Source organism: Drosophila sulfurigaster, chromosome 2R, assembly GCF_023558435.1.
Source record: "Drosophila sulfurigaster albostrigata strain 15112-1811.04 chromosome 2R, ASM2355843v2, whole genome shotgun sequence".
In the NCBI taxonomy this organism is placed as follows: Eukaryota; Metazoa; Arthropoda; class Insecta; order Diptera; family Drosophilidae; genus Drosophila; species Drosophila sulfurigaster.
The window spans coordinates 16818896-16832238 of record NC_084882.1 but is presented as its reverse complement, the minus strand read 5'-3'; the positions used below and the strand labels follow the sequence as shown (position 1 = coordinate 16832238).

The 13343-nt window shown below is 39.1% G+C and overlaps 3 protein-coding genes across 7 annotated transcripts in view; 2 read left to right on the top strand and 1 right to left on the bottom strand.

The window, feature by feature from the left end:
• Positions 1–153: 153 nt before the first annotated feature.
• On the top strand, positions 154–1824 carry LOC133837348 (protein suppressor of variegation 3-7). Of its 2 annotated transcripts, XM_062268076.1 has the most exons (3): positions 154–297; positions 371–822; positions 883–1824. In XM_062268076.1, exons 1-3 carry the CDS (start codon positions 266–268, stop codon positions 1479–1481), a joined length of 1083 nt encoding a protein of 360 aa, XP_062124060.1. In that variant the 5' UTR covers positions 154–265; the 3' UTR covers positions 1482–1824. The 2 variants fall into 2 exon arrangements, with proteins under 2 accessions (XP_062124060.1, XP_062124058.1); XM_062268074.1 differs by having other exon boundaries at positions 371–1824.
• LOC133837349 (uncharacterized) lies at positions 1765–2373 on the bottom strand. Its single transcript, XM_062268077.1, has 2 exons — positions 2237–2373; positions 1765–1958 (listed from the first exon to the last, which is right to left on the bottom strand). The coding sequence occupies exons 1-2, from the start codon at positions 2363–2365 to the stop codon at positions 1875–1877; spliced, it is 213 nt and encodes a 70-aa protein (XP_062124061.1). The 5' UTR covers positions 2366–2373; the 3' UTR covers positions 1765–1874.
• A 2049-nt stretch (positions 2374–4422) lies between these two features.
• Positions 4423–13343, top strand: part of LOC133835580 (acetylcholinesterase) — a 35765-nt gene continuing 26844 nt past the window's right edge. Inside the window, exons 1-2 of one of the 4 annotated variants that reach the window (XM_062265575.1) lie at positions 4423–4441; positions 6261–6329. The gene's annotated coding sequence lies outside the window, so the exon portion shown is untranslated. Of the gene's footprint in view, positions 4442–5764; positions 6330–13343 lie in introns of those variants that run through there. The other 3 variants (XM_062265574.1, XM_062265577.1, XM_062265576.1) reach the window with 3 other exon arrangements.

Sequence of the window (13343 nt, the reverse complement as noted above, 5' to 3'; positions counted from 1 at the left end):
TTGCGGAGCCATTAAAAATTGGAAAATGCATTTGTACAATTATAATTTTAATATTTATTTAGTTTAGGAAATTAAAATCTGAACCCCTTCGACTACAGCAATATTAAAGTTTTCAGTTTGTAAAAGAACAAAGGTATATTTTAACAAAGATACATTGCAATTTGCATGGAATGAAAATACTATATCTAAGTTTGGTATATTTGTGTTTAGCTAGTCTGGTCACACTACACACAATTTGTTTATATTTGTTGTAAGTAAGTAATAAATGTCAAATTTACAGCTGACCCAAGAAAAACTGTAAGTACTTCAACCAAAGTAGATAATGCACTCATACGAAGATCATAACATCACTCATATGCGTCTTACACAGCGATGCATTGCGCTCTGAGTACAGACCACGTAGGCCGTGTGCGCTTCTCAAATATCCCAGACCGAAGACAAAGCCCGAGTATCAGAGTCTATATCCCTGGATAATACTGGATGAAACGGATCCACACTTTGTGTTCTGCGCTGTCTGCGAGTGTCGACTGAGTGCCAAACGATCCGATCTTGGGAAGCACGAGGGCAGCATCAAGCACTCGGAGAATGCACAGCGCAAATCACTATCCTTGAGCAATGAGGTAAAGGCTGAAGGGGCAAATGGAGTGAAGTGGGAGTTCAACGATGATGAAGATGGTATTGTGCCATCGTTGGGCTTTGGCACCGATGTTGCTGATATGTGCAAGACTGAAGAAGACGAAGTGGAGGCCGAAGCAGATGCTGAAGAAGATGAAGCTGACGCCGATGCTGAAGTAGATGATGATGATGACGGCGAAGTCGATGGTGATGCTGACCTTAATTCAGAATATGAACCACAAACTAAACGACGTGTCTCCGAAACAGACTCGCAGAATTCCGGCATGTTGGAATATTTGCCACTGCAGGTGACAATCAATGAACTACCTCACGTCCAGCTAACGCCAGCAGCTCAGCTCTCCGCACATTGTCAACAACAACCGATGACCTCAACGCCACAACCCTGTCGCATTACTATTAAAAAGGTAACGGCACCGACATTGTCCAGTACGACAACGAACAGCTGCCAAACGCAGCAGCAGGAAATCACCTCAAAGGCAACCATAACACCCATTTCCAGTGGCTGTTACACGCCCACAGTTCGTCAGCCGCAGCTGCAATCCTATGCTAGCCGACAACTGCAGTCATATCAATTACAGCACATCGCCGCACGCGACTCCCTTGATCTCTTCTTCGACAGCATTTGCGCCACGGTGAAGACACTGCCGCCAAAGCTGGCAACCGAAGGTAAAATCCGTGTAATGCAGCTGATCGGTGAGCTGGAACTGCGCGCCATCAATGAGCGCGAAGCGGTGCCAACAGTGAATCCGATCGGCACGCCACCAGATGCTTCAGCCTCCACGGGAACTGCAGATGCGCCAGGAAGTAGTCAGCAGAATGCAACGGTGGCATCGACAACCAAATGATCGGTGTGAATGCTTAGTCCCTGGAACCAGTTCAAACCATACTCTTATCATTAGCGAAAAAGATTCGTGTGCACTGCATACTGTTATATGATTGTTAATAGCATACTTCTATACATATATATATCGTATATCTAGTATACACATATAGTATTAGGCTTCATTCACAACCGTCAGCAGCACAGTTGTAATTTTGACCACGCGGGTGCGAAGGTAAATACTGTTATCACCCTTTGCTGCAGCAGCTGTTATCGGTCAAAGATTGATTAAGTAAAACAGAAAAAAATACCATTCAATTATTAATTAATTAAAATTTATCATTAAAAAAGTCTGACAAAATCAACAATTATATATTTACTAGTGTACTTAAGATTAGGCAATGTTTAATTTAAGCCTTTAGAATAGGGGCTTGCAGTCCATCATGGCCTTGGCGCAATAATGCGGGAATTGTAAGCCCTGCAGAAGAATTTCGGCTACGTTCTGTGCGGGTGAACATAAAAAAAAATCGTGATTAGGTTCGTTGTGTATTATGGTATGTGTACATATACATAAGTATATTGTATGAAGGATGTTCTTTTTTTTTTGTTGGTTTTTTTTTATCATAAGACTAGTTGGCTTAGTTGGCGAGTCGATGATGTGCAAATACGTTATGAGTAATGGTTGAAAAATCTAGGCATAATGATAAGCGTTCGCACTCAGCAACTACTATAAAAATATGATGTCATCGGGTGATTTTATTTCACGCCACCCACACTTACCGCCAGTCCGGGAACGCAGACAACAATTGCATAGATGACGATGTAGAAGAAAGCGCAGAAGAATGCAACCGCAAAGGAAACAATCCAGAAGACCAGCAGCCAGAAGATGAACCACAGTGGATTACCCATGTTAATCAGCAAAAGCGGTTATTTTTATTACAACTGAAAGATAAGAAATTAAACTTTAAAGAATGTTGCAAATCGTTTTTTTATGCGGGCTTTCCATTCGGAATGTTTTGACTGCATAAAAAACGCATAGTGAAGCACAGACGAAATTCATTTGAAATTAATTTCACTTTTGGCTTTGAAAATGCATGACAAATAATGTAAAGACCTATTTGGAGTTGTTTTTGTCGACTGTGACCATAAGCATGTGTTGATATGGCGATCTACACGAATGTATGTCACTCGAGGTAAAGTTGTATTCAAGCTAATTTTCAAGTTAACAGATGATATACTGTATTTACTCTTCGTCTAATTTGCCTATAATTCTGTCGCGACGAAATTTATGGAATACACATTTAATTCATTTTCGTAAGTTAGAGGTACTTTAACCCTTTTAATAATATTTTTTGTGTTATGAGCTCACAATGTTATGCAAATTAAAATATTTTTTAAATATAATTGGGCGTGCCTGCATTTCAAGTTTGTGTCATCGTAAACAAATTGTGTGAGTATGTATGTAAACAAAACATTTGGAATTTTAGTTTTAGTGTATGCTAGAAATGCAGGTGTATATTACTGATTGCATCAATAACTTTAACAAATTCGATGCGTCGGTATGCATGCAACTTATAAATAAATACATTTTAACGAGCGCCTACGCCAAGTAATTTGGCCAAACAAGAACAGCACACAGCCAGAATAACAACGCACAACAAGTAGTAAAAACAGAAGACCCACCTTAAAGTGCAGGTAGATCGGCGCAGCGACGTTCGAGTGGGACGAGCAGTAAGCAGCAACTAAACAAAACTGGCGCAACAAGTTATATGAGAGTTCACACAAGGTTGCCGGCCGTCGCATTGAGCAGCTTTCGCCAGCCGAAAAGTATGCTACACAATTTGCAGATTTTGATCTGCTGAAAGCTTTTGTTATCTGATGGATGAATAGACCAAAATGCGTACGAAGCGTTGTATGTACATGTGTTTGCTGTCATGCCCACAAAGCCATTTCAGATAAGAATAATTTGATTAAAACATAATTAATTGAATTGAAAAAATGAATGAAACTTGATTATTGTGAATTTGTGGAATTTTTGTTATATATAAAAGCGATATGAAAACCCAAGTCATACCCTGGGTGCTGCTTATCCTGATACTTTTTTAATATCACTTGATATTGTAATTTGATTTTTGAATAGTCCGTTACGTCATCGTCTTGGCAATTTAAACGCTATTGATCGAAAGATAAAATTTGCTAGCCGTTATACTAAGAATGTTGCCTTGGAATAGTTTCAAAAGTAATTACAGCTTTTTATCAGATAAAAGCTGCCGATTGTTAAAAGCTGCATAAGCAATGCATTACAGTGTTGTCAACCTGTTTCGTTTGCGGATAGAAATATTTTTTGTATTAAAAGACAAATTTAAAAATTTTCCCTTTTAAGCCCGTTTGCATGGTAAATAGTCCAAATTGAGTTTATGGTACAGTTCAAATAAGTTATCTCTAGCCTATAAATATTGATTGTCGATAAGCACAATAACAATATTTTTTTAATTGTGTTCTTTAATTTATGCCAGTATTTAATTAACGGAATAACGAGCTTGATACTACAAAATTAATTTGTTATTGTGTACCGAACAGTTATATATTGCTAAAATTTGTAAATTTGAAATGTGAGAAACAAAATGAAACCTGTTCTTTTCGCATTCTTAATGCTCATCTCTCCTCTATAAGTGTAGAAACGTTAACAACACTGATGCATCCAACACGCGCATTTAAAAACGATATTTGTATATAACAAAAGTTATACACAGCAATCCCGTAAGCTTTTACACACAGCTGAAGGCAAAAGCTCTGCGTGGCCGCCGAATGTTTTTATACGGGTTGCTTGGACAACATTTAACATTTTTTGTTGTATGACACGGACAGCGACGACGCTTCTCGCCACTGCTGCAGCTGTTGTTTTGGACCATTTCGTCATTCTGTCGTGAGTCGTCGTCCTCGTCTTTTGTTGTGTGCGGCATTTTTGTGAGGACTTTGCTAGCGGTTTGTTGATTCGATACTAGATAGATTTTTTGCTCTAAAATCCTCCTATCCGTGTATAATGCCCAATAGTTCCAGTTACTATCTGTAGTAAATATGCATTATTGGCGTGTTAATAAGTGCTATTAAACACAGCAACAGCTGATAATCATATCACAAAATTGTGTTGCCTAAATCAGCGGCATAAAAACAGCTGCCAGCTAAGGTGTTTGTTTGTGTTGGAAAACGCTTTGTGTGATTGTGTGTGTATATGTGTGTTACATATGTTTGTGCATATGCGTGTGTTTGTAATAAAACCGGACAACGTGCGATCGATTTTTAAGGGCCTTACAGTGGTACCAAATTTTTAGTCTTGGAATTACTTATGTACTCGAAAATACTAGATTTCGGTTTCTAATCGAATCTCTATATTTATTTCAATCCATATTTTATTTATTTATGTATGTGTCTGTGTGTATACATTGTCGAAAAAGTTTCATTAACATTTACTAAAGCTTCAATAAAAAGAAATGTTTCTGAGTGGGGTTATCAGCTCCTTCCGCCATCGAACGCAAAATGCTTGACAAATAAATAAACAAACGGCCACTAGAGATAATGAAATTTGGCTAGGCCCGAAAGCAGCCAGAGCAAGAGAGAGCAATAAGAACAACAAGAATATTAATATGGACAACAACAAGAACAGCAAAAGCCGCAAAATTTAAGGGGCAAAAGAGAACGTGGCGACAGCTACCAAAAGTTGCCAACAAAAACAAACAACAAACACAAAAAGAGAGCATGCAAAAAAAGCTTCTTGGCCATAATACTACTACTACTATTACAGCAGTAAAGGCTCAGAGCTGGTAGAGACCGAATCCGAAACAGAAACGACGCAGCGACTTGACGTATAACAGTTTTTGAGAGCAACGAGAGACAAGAACAGTTTTCATAGCAACGCCACCGACTCGACGCTTCTAATAAGCATGAACGATGATGATGACCACTCGCAGCCACAGCGCACATTGGTTAAATGTTAGCTATAAAATAACAACAAATGATTACTTAAAGAAATTAATTCGAATATTATTCTTTAAACATAAAAAGTGGGTTTTACAGTTAGAATCTGTTATTAATATTTTAATTTTATATCTATGTATTGTTTTGAATTAGCCTAGTTATAACAGATAAATAAGCATATCATTAAAAGCCACTGCGGTCACTGTGCGGTTTGCTGCCTGAGCTTAAAGTCCCGCGCGAGAGAGAAAAGCCGAGCGAAGAGAGAAAATCCGAGTGCAGGTCGTAATCCGTATGTTTTGTAGCACAGTTTAAAGTACGCATTGCGATGGTTTTTCATTTTAGTTTAGCTAGAGACATCGTCGTGTAACGAACAGAAGCTCTGCGAGCAACTGCACCTCATCGGCGTATCGACGGCAGAATACAGTGCGCAAAAAATAAATTAAAACAAATATACAACAATATTAAAATAAAGAAACAGTACACAAATTCAATTTCCAAACAAGTGTATTTCTGTAACTTTACGAGAAATACTCTCACTCTCCCACATCCCCAACTCTCCATACAAATTCTCTCTCCACACTCATACCAACATACAAACACACACACACACACACACACTCAATCACATACTCACATATGTCGCATATGGCATATAAAGACTAAACTATATTTAGTTAGTGTTTTTGTGTGCGTTTGATTCTTAAGTTTTACATTATTGTGGCAAATATTGTGGCTGAAAAATATTGAAGAAAATCCCTGTGTACTAATAATAGAAAATTCCAAATTTATCTAATTCCATCTGCAATAACAAATTTCAAAACGGAAATAGTAAACGAAAACAGTGTGATGTAGAAGAAATCATCGAATCTGAGTTTGTACCAAACGCACAAAGCTCAAGGTAAGTAAATACAGAGAAAGCAAAATATATGCGTACTGTGGCTGTTGCTGTTGTTCCTAACAAGTGGGCTGGATGCCAGTTATGAAACATCAATTTACGGCTTAAACCCCGTTATTATGTTGCCGATTTTTTGCATTTAACGATTTTTGATGAGTTCCTTGATCCGTAAAGTCTTTAGCAATTTGGAGCGCACACAGAGACACACAGGAACACGCATACTAGTATATATTATATATATGTATATGTATAAACGATGCGCTGCCTTCGAAAAGAACAGGGGAAAGTGTGATACAAATTCATAATTTGGCTGTTTATGTACACATTGGCAATATGTATGTATATGTAAGGCACACACAGATACATACATGTACTACGGGAGTCTGCGAGTATTGGTGGTTTATCGAGTGGCGACGGCGACGGCGACGACGACGGCTGCCTCAATGTCTGCCAGCTTGAGCTACCTGTCTAAAAGCGAAAAGCGAGAAAAAAGTAGCAACAGCGAAAGCGAAATGTAGGATACCTACAGGCAGACACACACAGATATTTTCTTCTTTCATTTATTTATTTATTTTTTGTCGTTTCGTCTTTTTTTTTCCTTTTTTTTTGGCACGTAGGCTCCATAACTTCCGCTCGGTCGGCTCACGCGCACACCTGTACTCACACTCATCTAAGCATACCTCAGCATCACATTGTACATATGTGAGGAACATTTAAAATTCTGATGAAAAGACACTTTTTTATTCGGTATACACTTTTTTTTGCTTGGGCTCTTCTCCGTTTTCCTTTTATTTTGTTCCCCATTTACTGTTATCGCGATTACGTTACATACTCTTGTGTTTGTACTTTTAGTTAGCCTGCATAAATTGTAAATTGTAAATTTGGTGTTTAGGCTTTCTCACACACATTTCGTTTAAATTCAACTGTCGATTTATCACACTTAACCCCCAACAACAACAACAACAACAACAACAATAGCAACAACGATAATAAAAAACCAGCACTAACACATCATTGTCATCATATCATCACTATGATGATCTCGCTGATTACAGAACACTGATTAGTTGCCGAGACTCATGCGATTGCGTGTGCGATTCCATTCTACACTATTTTGTTCTATTTTGTAGTGGTCTCTGTCTGCAAAACAAAACTATGATTACTCGTTTGTTCCGCACTGAACTGTCCATTCACATAGTTCAGTGTTCTGCGGTCCCAGCTGCAATTAGGGGCCTATCTACATTGTATGGCCACAGTCACAGATGCAAACATCTGACCAGCTAATACCATGTGGTAATCCATTTTGTTGGTTTTACGATAGCATCTTTCATATGTATGGTGGACTGCATTTTAGATTGAGATTTATGTGGATTTATGTGGTGCACACATAAACATTTTTTTTAGTTTTTTTTTTCAAATGGAAATACGTTTTTCTTCTGTTTTTGGATTTATAAATTTTTGCATCTCTTTTAATTGCGGGTAATTCCATTACATTCGGAACAGTTGGAGAGATTAAGAATTAAAATATTTAATCTGCAACGAATTTCAACTCTTTTTAAAGCCTGTTTCGCAGAGTAAAGAGTGAAAAATAAAATGAGGATTCTCTTGGGGTTCACAAGAAAAGAGAAATGTTTTTTATTTTTTGTTTATCCCCTGAGTGAGAATTGGGATGATCCAATCACAGATGATATGATTGTCATTCATATCTGGAATTGGACTGCAGTTGACTTCCGCTTAGCATCGCATGAGAGCTGTTCAAAGGCATTTTGCAGCATGCCACACAATTGCATACACAATGCAACGTTCATTTGCACACAATAACCATTTGTTGCACATCCCTCCCAATCAATCCCCATCCAGCCATAGAAATGCGTGCGGGACGACAGCAGACAAATCATTTTTGCTCATTCCAAAGCGCACAAATTAAGCGGAGCGGAGATTGCTTCAGGTCCGGGGTCTGATTTGTTCGTATTGTTGAGACTTTTGCCGTGTCATGTCATCAGTTGCACTTCCAACTAAGTCTGTACTCTCTCTCTTTATCTACGTACATATTATATATACATATATATGTATATGGATATCATATCACAGTAAGCAACCCATCACCCCTAATGTGGCACATGCAACTGCATATATGTACGTACATAGATTTGTGTCTACGTCCAAGCTGCCAGATTTAATTGAATCAATGTTTATAATATTAACTTACAAAGGAGAACTTTACCGTGGGAGCTATGGCTTTAAAAATAAAATAAGCAAATGCCAAAGTCTCGCCCTCCCCCTTCAGCTTCTGTCTTGGACTCTGAGCCTCAGTCTATTTTTCCCCCCTTTATTATTTTTTTCAATGTTGAGAGCCACAAAAAGCGGAGCACAAATCACACAAAATAAAGAGCACAAAGGCACAAAGCTTAAAGCGTGAAACACTTGAGAATTGTTTTGCACTTTTATTTTTGTTTGCTTTTTCCCTTTTTCTTTTCTTTCGTTGTTGTTGTTGTTGCTTTCTTTCATTTCTTTTATTTTTTTTTTGTATTTCTTCGACGAAAAATTTAGGAAAAATATTTTGCGCTTGCTCGACTCAACGGGATTTCGTTGGCTCAAATATTATATTTTTCTTTCGCTGAGCGTCCCCTTTGGGCCACGGAGCACTTTGAGTTTGAGTTTGTGTGTGTGTGAGTGTGATGTGGATTTGTCCTTTTGCTTGGCGTGTTCTGAAATCGAGCAACACATAAAATTCATATTTGGCAAGAAGCACATAAAAAATATGCAAATAAAATGTCATTAAACAATGAAAAGGACAAACGAGCAGGCGAACCAAATAAAAAAAAAAAAAAACAATACTTAAACTCAACACAATACCCTAAGTTAAATACAGTGCGAGTATTCACATTCAATTATATTAAAGATTAACAAAGAATCTATTTATAATCCGTAGCTAAAGAATGTTTGCACAACAAACACAGGGTATTGCAAAAAACGAATCATTCGATGGTTGGCGCAGCATTAAAACGCAATTTTATTGCATGTCCTTGGGGGGGTATTGGAACGGCGTTGCCATCATTGTCTTAAGGACAACAATGACGGCAGGCGACGACAGCCCGACAACGCAGCAAACATAGAACCATCGAGGCAGAACTAAAAGGGCAAAGAAAAAAAGAGAACTACTGTTGTTTAGCATTAGTTTTATGTTGTATTTTTTTCTTCTTTTTGCTGTTCTCTTTTATATGTCTCTGCACTGGCTACTTTTATTGTTTCTCAGTTTGTTTTCCCTGCGGCCATTGCCTGGCGATAATAATACGATTTGTTGTCTACTGCAGGCTCATTAGATTTTATTGGTTTCTCTATTGAAATACAGTTGCAGTTTATATGCTTAGTTTCTGTTGGGGCGAGGTTTTTAAACAAGAGAATTAAAGCAATTACGTTGTAGAAACAGGAATTTAAGTTAAAGTTAAATATTGAATATTATTTGATTCATTTCTACTATTTTCAGAGAGAACTCCTACACGAAATATTCGCGTTTTTTACATATAGATAATCACTTGCAGATACATATGAGAAACACTACATGTGGGATATACATACATACATATGTATGTATATACTCGCAAGCTGTGTTGGGAATAAAAATGCCTGCTTGGGCATAAAAAGTAGCCAAGGGTAAAATAAAAGCCAGCACCAAATGCCGCATGTGGCAGTCAAAAGGAGGAAAACCTGAAGTTCTGTTGCGGCTTTGGGAATACGCGTCGTATGCGCGATTCTGTTAGGTTTTCCACGAAAATCGGGCTCTTGTTGTTATCATTTCTGTTGTTATTTTGACTTTAAGTCGAGCATAGATTAAAGCTCAGCTGATTTACTTACTTGACGGCGGCATTAACGTGTTTAATAATCCATATTGTAACTTCAGCGAAGCTTAACAGATTTAATTGGGTTGCAACTGCAGGAGACACTTAATATTCCCGATGTTAACACAGATATTTATTGCTGCGTATAATTTATTAATTAATAAATCATTTTGTTTACTTTTGCCAGTTCGCCGTTTTTTGCTGTTTATTCTGTGGCGTAATTACGTAAATTTGACTAATTGACAAGCGTCAAATAAATATAAATAATAGAGACATAATTGTAATTATCGTTTCAAATAAAAAAAGAAACAATAACAACAACAGCGAAAGCGAAAACATAGGAGAGGAACATGAGGATTGTAATTGCAGCAGATGCCAATTAAATTTCCATTTAAAAACCCACGCGCCTTTTTTGTCTTTGTGGCCATAATCTGCCTGCCAGTTCCAACGTTTCGTTCCGCTGCAAAATTCAATTGAATAAGTCAGGCAAATGCACACGAGCGAAAGAGTCATCGAGTTGTCGAGTCAACGAGTCGATGAGTAGATGAGTAGACGCCCAGTTTTGCAGTTGCAAAACTTCCAGTTGGCAGCTCCCTGTGCAGAGTGCGACCCTTAATGTACTGATTATCGTAATAGACAGCCCAATTAAAACTCTTACGCTGCTCTGAACATAATTATGCCATAACATCATTATCAGCGTTCTCATCATCATTATTGTTGTTTTAGAGGCGAATCATTGATGCGTGATGTTGATAGTGCATTATTATTCATAACCAAGTCAAATAACTCAAACTGCCGGAACTTAATATACAATTTGTGGCTATGCATGTGGCATATGGCGTGTGGCGTGTGGCACGTGGCGTATGCTTGATACGGTTTGCCAAAAAGCCCGATGCTGATATTTCGAGTAATTAGTCTCAAATGGTGCCTGAAGAACAAACGATGACATTTTCCACGTCCTTTGTGTGTGTTGATTTTATGGCCTGGAAGCAACATCTCATCTTTGCTATATTATAGTATACCATATAGTACAGCTTCCGCATGCACATTACAGATTTGATTCGCCATTTGCTTATGCTGTGACGTCACGAGTTGGGTCACGCTTTTGGCTCCTTTGTATGGCTGCCCTTTGGCAGCTGCTTTCATTTCTTGCGTCATTTCATATGAAAGCAGCTTTCACATTTGACATTTCACAGAATCACAGGCAGAAGCAGCAGCAGCAGCAGAAGAATACATCGTCCCCGATGGCGACACTTAATAATCGTCTTGATGGCCTGGGCATAAAACAAAAGCACAACTGTAACAAAAACAAATTCGAATTGGTCAACTTGGCGTATACGTTATTTAGTTGTTGCTTATCGAAGTTTATGAAATTTATATTGAGTCCATTGCCAAAGTTTTCAAGAGTACTTGTTTATGCCACTCTAAAATTTAAAATTTTCAGCCTTAATGCAATTCATTTATCGTTGTTAAATGCCCGCAATGCATCATATTGCATCCATTCATTACTCATTCATCATATATTTGATGCACTTGAATGCCATAAAAGCAGCAACGTCATTTATTTTTCGAGTCAAGAGTTTGGCGCACGTTTTAGGGTCGTGCGTCGCTTATGTACGTGCCTCGTTGGTCGTGCCAGCGCATTTACTTAATAAAAAGTTGGGCAGACGTACCATATTCGCCCTCTGGCAGGTGGCTGGTAGCTGGTGGCTGGTGGTTGGTGGCAGGTGCCAGGCGCCGGGAATCAAGAGTCAGTCAGGAGTGCCAGGCGGGGGACGGAGTGCAAAGCGTCGCAGTCAAAAATGGCGGCTGCTGTTGGCAGTTGACTTGTTCACATTTATTTGATTATTGATTTTCACTGGTAGCGTTCTCGGCGATGGCTTTAAGTGCAACACCGGCAACGGCTTTGGAACTGCCACCTCCCTGAGTAACTCGAGACCCGAGTAAGTCACACATACACACACACAGTCGCATATACACAAAGAGAAGTGGGCACGTGGGCGTTGCGAAGCCGCTCGAGATTCGCATATGTCTTCGACTCGGCAGCTAGAAACGGTGATATCATCAAGGTCAGTTCCACAAATGAGCCAAAAGCAAATGGTGGGCAAAAAGCGAAAGCAAAAACAGAAAAAATAAAAACCAAAAGCCTGAATACCCCTACTCACACACATAGGTCGCACTAAATTGAGCGTCTCAGCGTTAACGAGCGCCAACGGCGCCGGCAGTGGCGTCGAGCCACTAAAGTCGTGGCCGGACGTAGCCACGCGGCACTTGTTTAATGATGGGTCACATCTCCCTCTCCTCCACGGCTTTCTCCTCTTCCTCCTTCCTTGTCGCCGTGTCCACATCTGCCACATGCGGCGCGACGGTGTCGAGCAATAAACGGCAAGCGCCAAGCAAATTCCTCTGGTTGCTGCCCTCTGCCCCAGCGTTTACCCTGCTGTTGTTTTGTGTTGCTGCCTGTGTATTTGCATCCTGAAAAATAATCCAGCACACTCTCGGTACGTTAAGCGCTTAACTCGCTCAGATCGTATCATTTCGAAATTGTCTATATACTTGAGTAAATCTAACTAAAACATTGAGCAAGAAGATTAACTTGTTAGCAAAGCTTAAATAGCTGCAATGTCGATTTGCAGTGTGTTGGACATATTTCGCAAAGTTTTTGATTTAATTTGAAATTGCGCAATAAATCAATTTTTTGCCGACAGGCTATTTCATTTTCCAAATGTCAAACACACATTTTTATACCCTGTGCACAGTAGGCGAATGAGAAACAGTATGCTAGTCTGGTAAACACAGTTGAATAGGATGAACAAACGATATTTTATACAGGATATGTTGGCAAGCTGGCAAACCTCTTTTCGTTGTTCTTGGTTTTCTTTTGTGTGTGCTTTATTTTATGAGCCGCTCAAAGCGAATAGAAACATTTGTTTCGTGTGCTCGTTTCGATTTGTGCCACGCCTGCGTATTTATTTTATAGTCCGCCTGGCGCCAGGCATTTGGCTAATGGCTGCAACTTGTGCCACTGCCTTAAAAGGTCAACTGCAATCCCACCAACCACCAAAGGCAGTCGACGCGAGCAACGACAGCCTGCGATTCAATCAGTTTGCTTGAGATAAGATGAAAGCACTTAGAGTAAACATCGGGAGATGGAAAGGGGAAGGGGAATGGGAAGCGA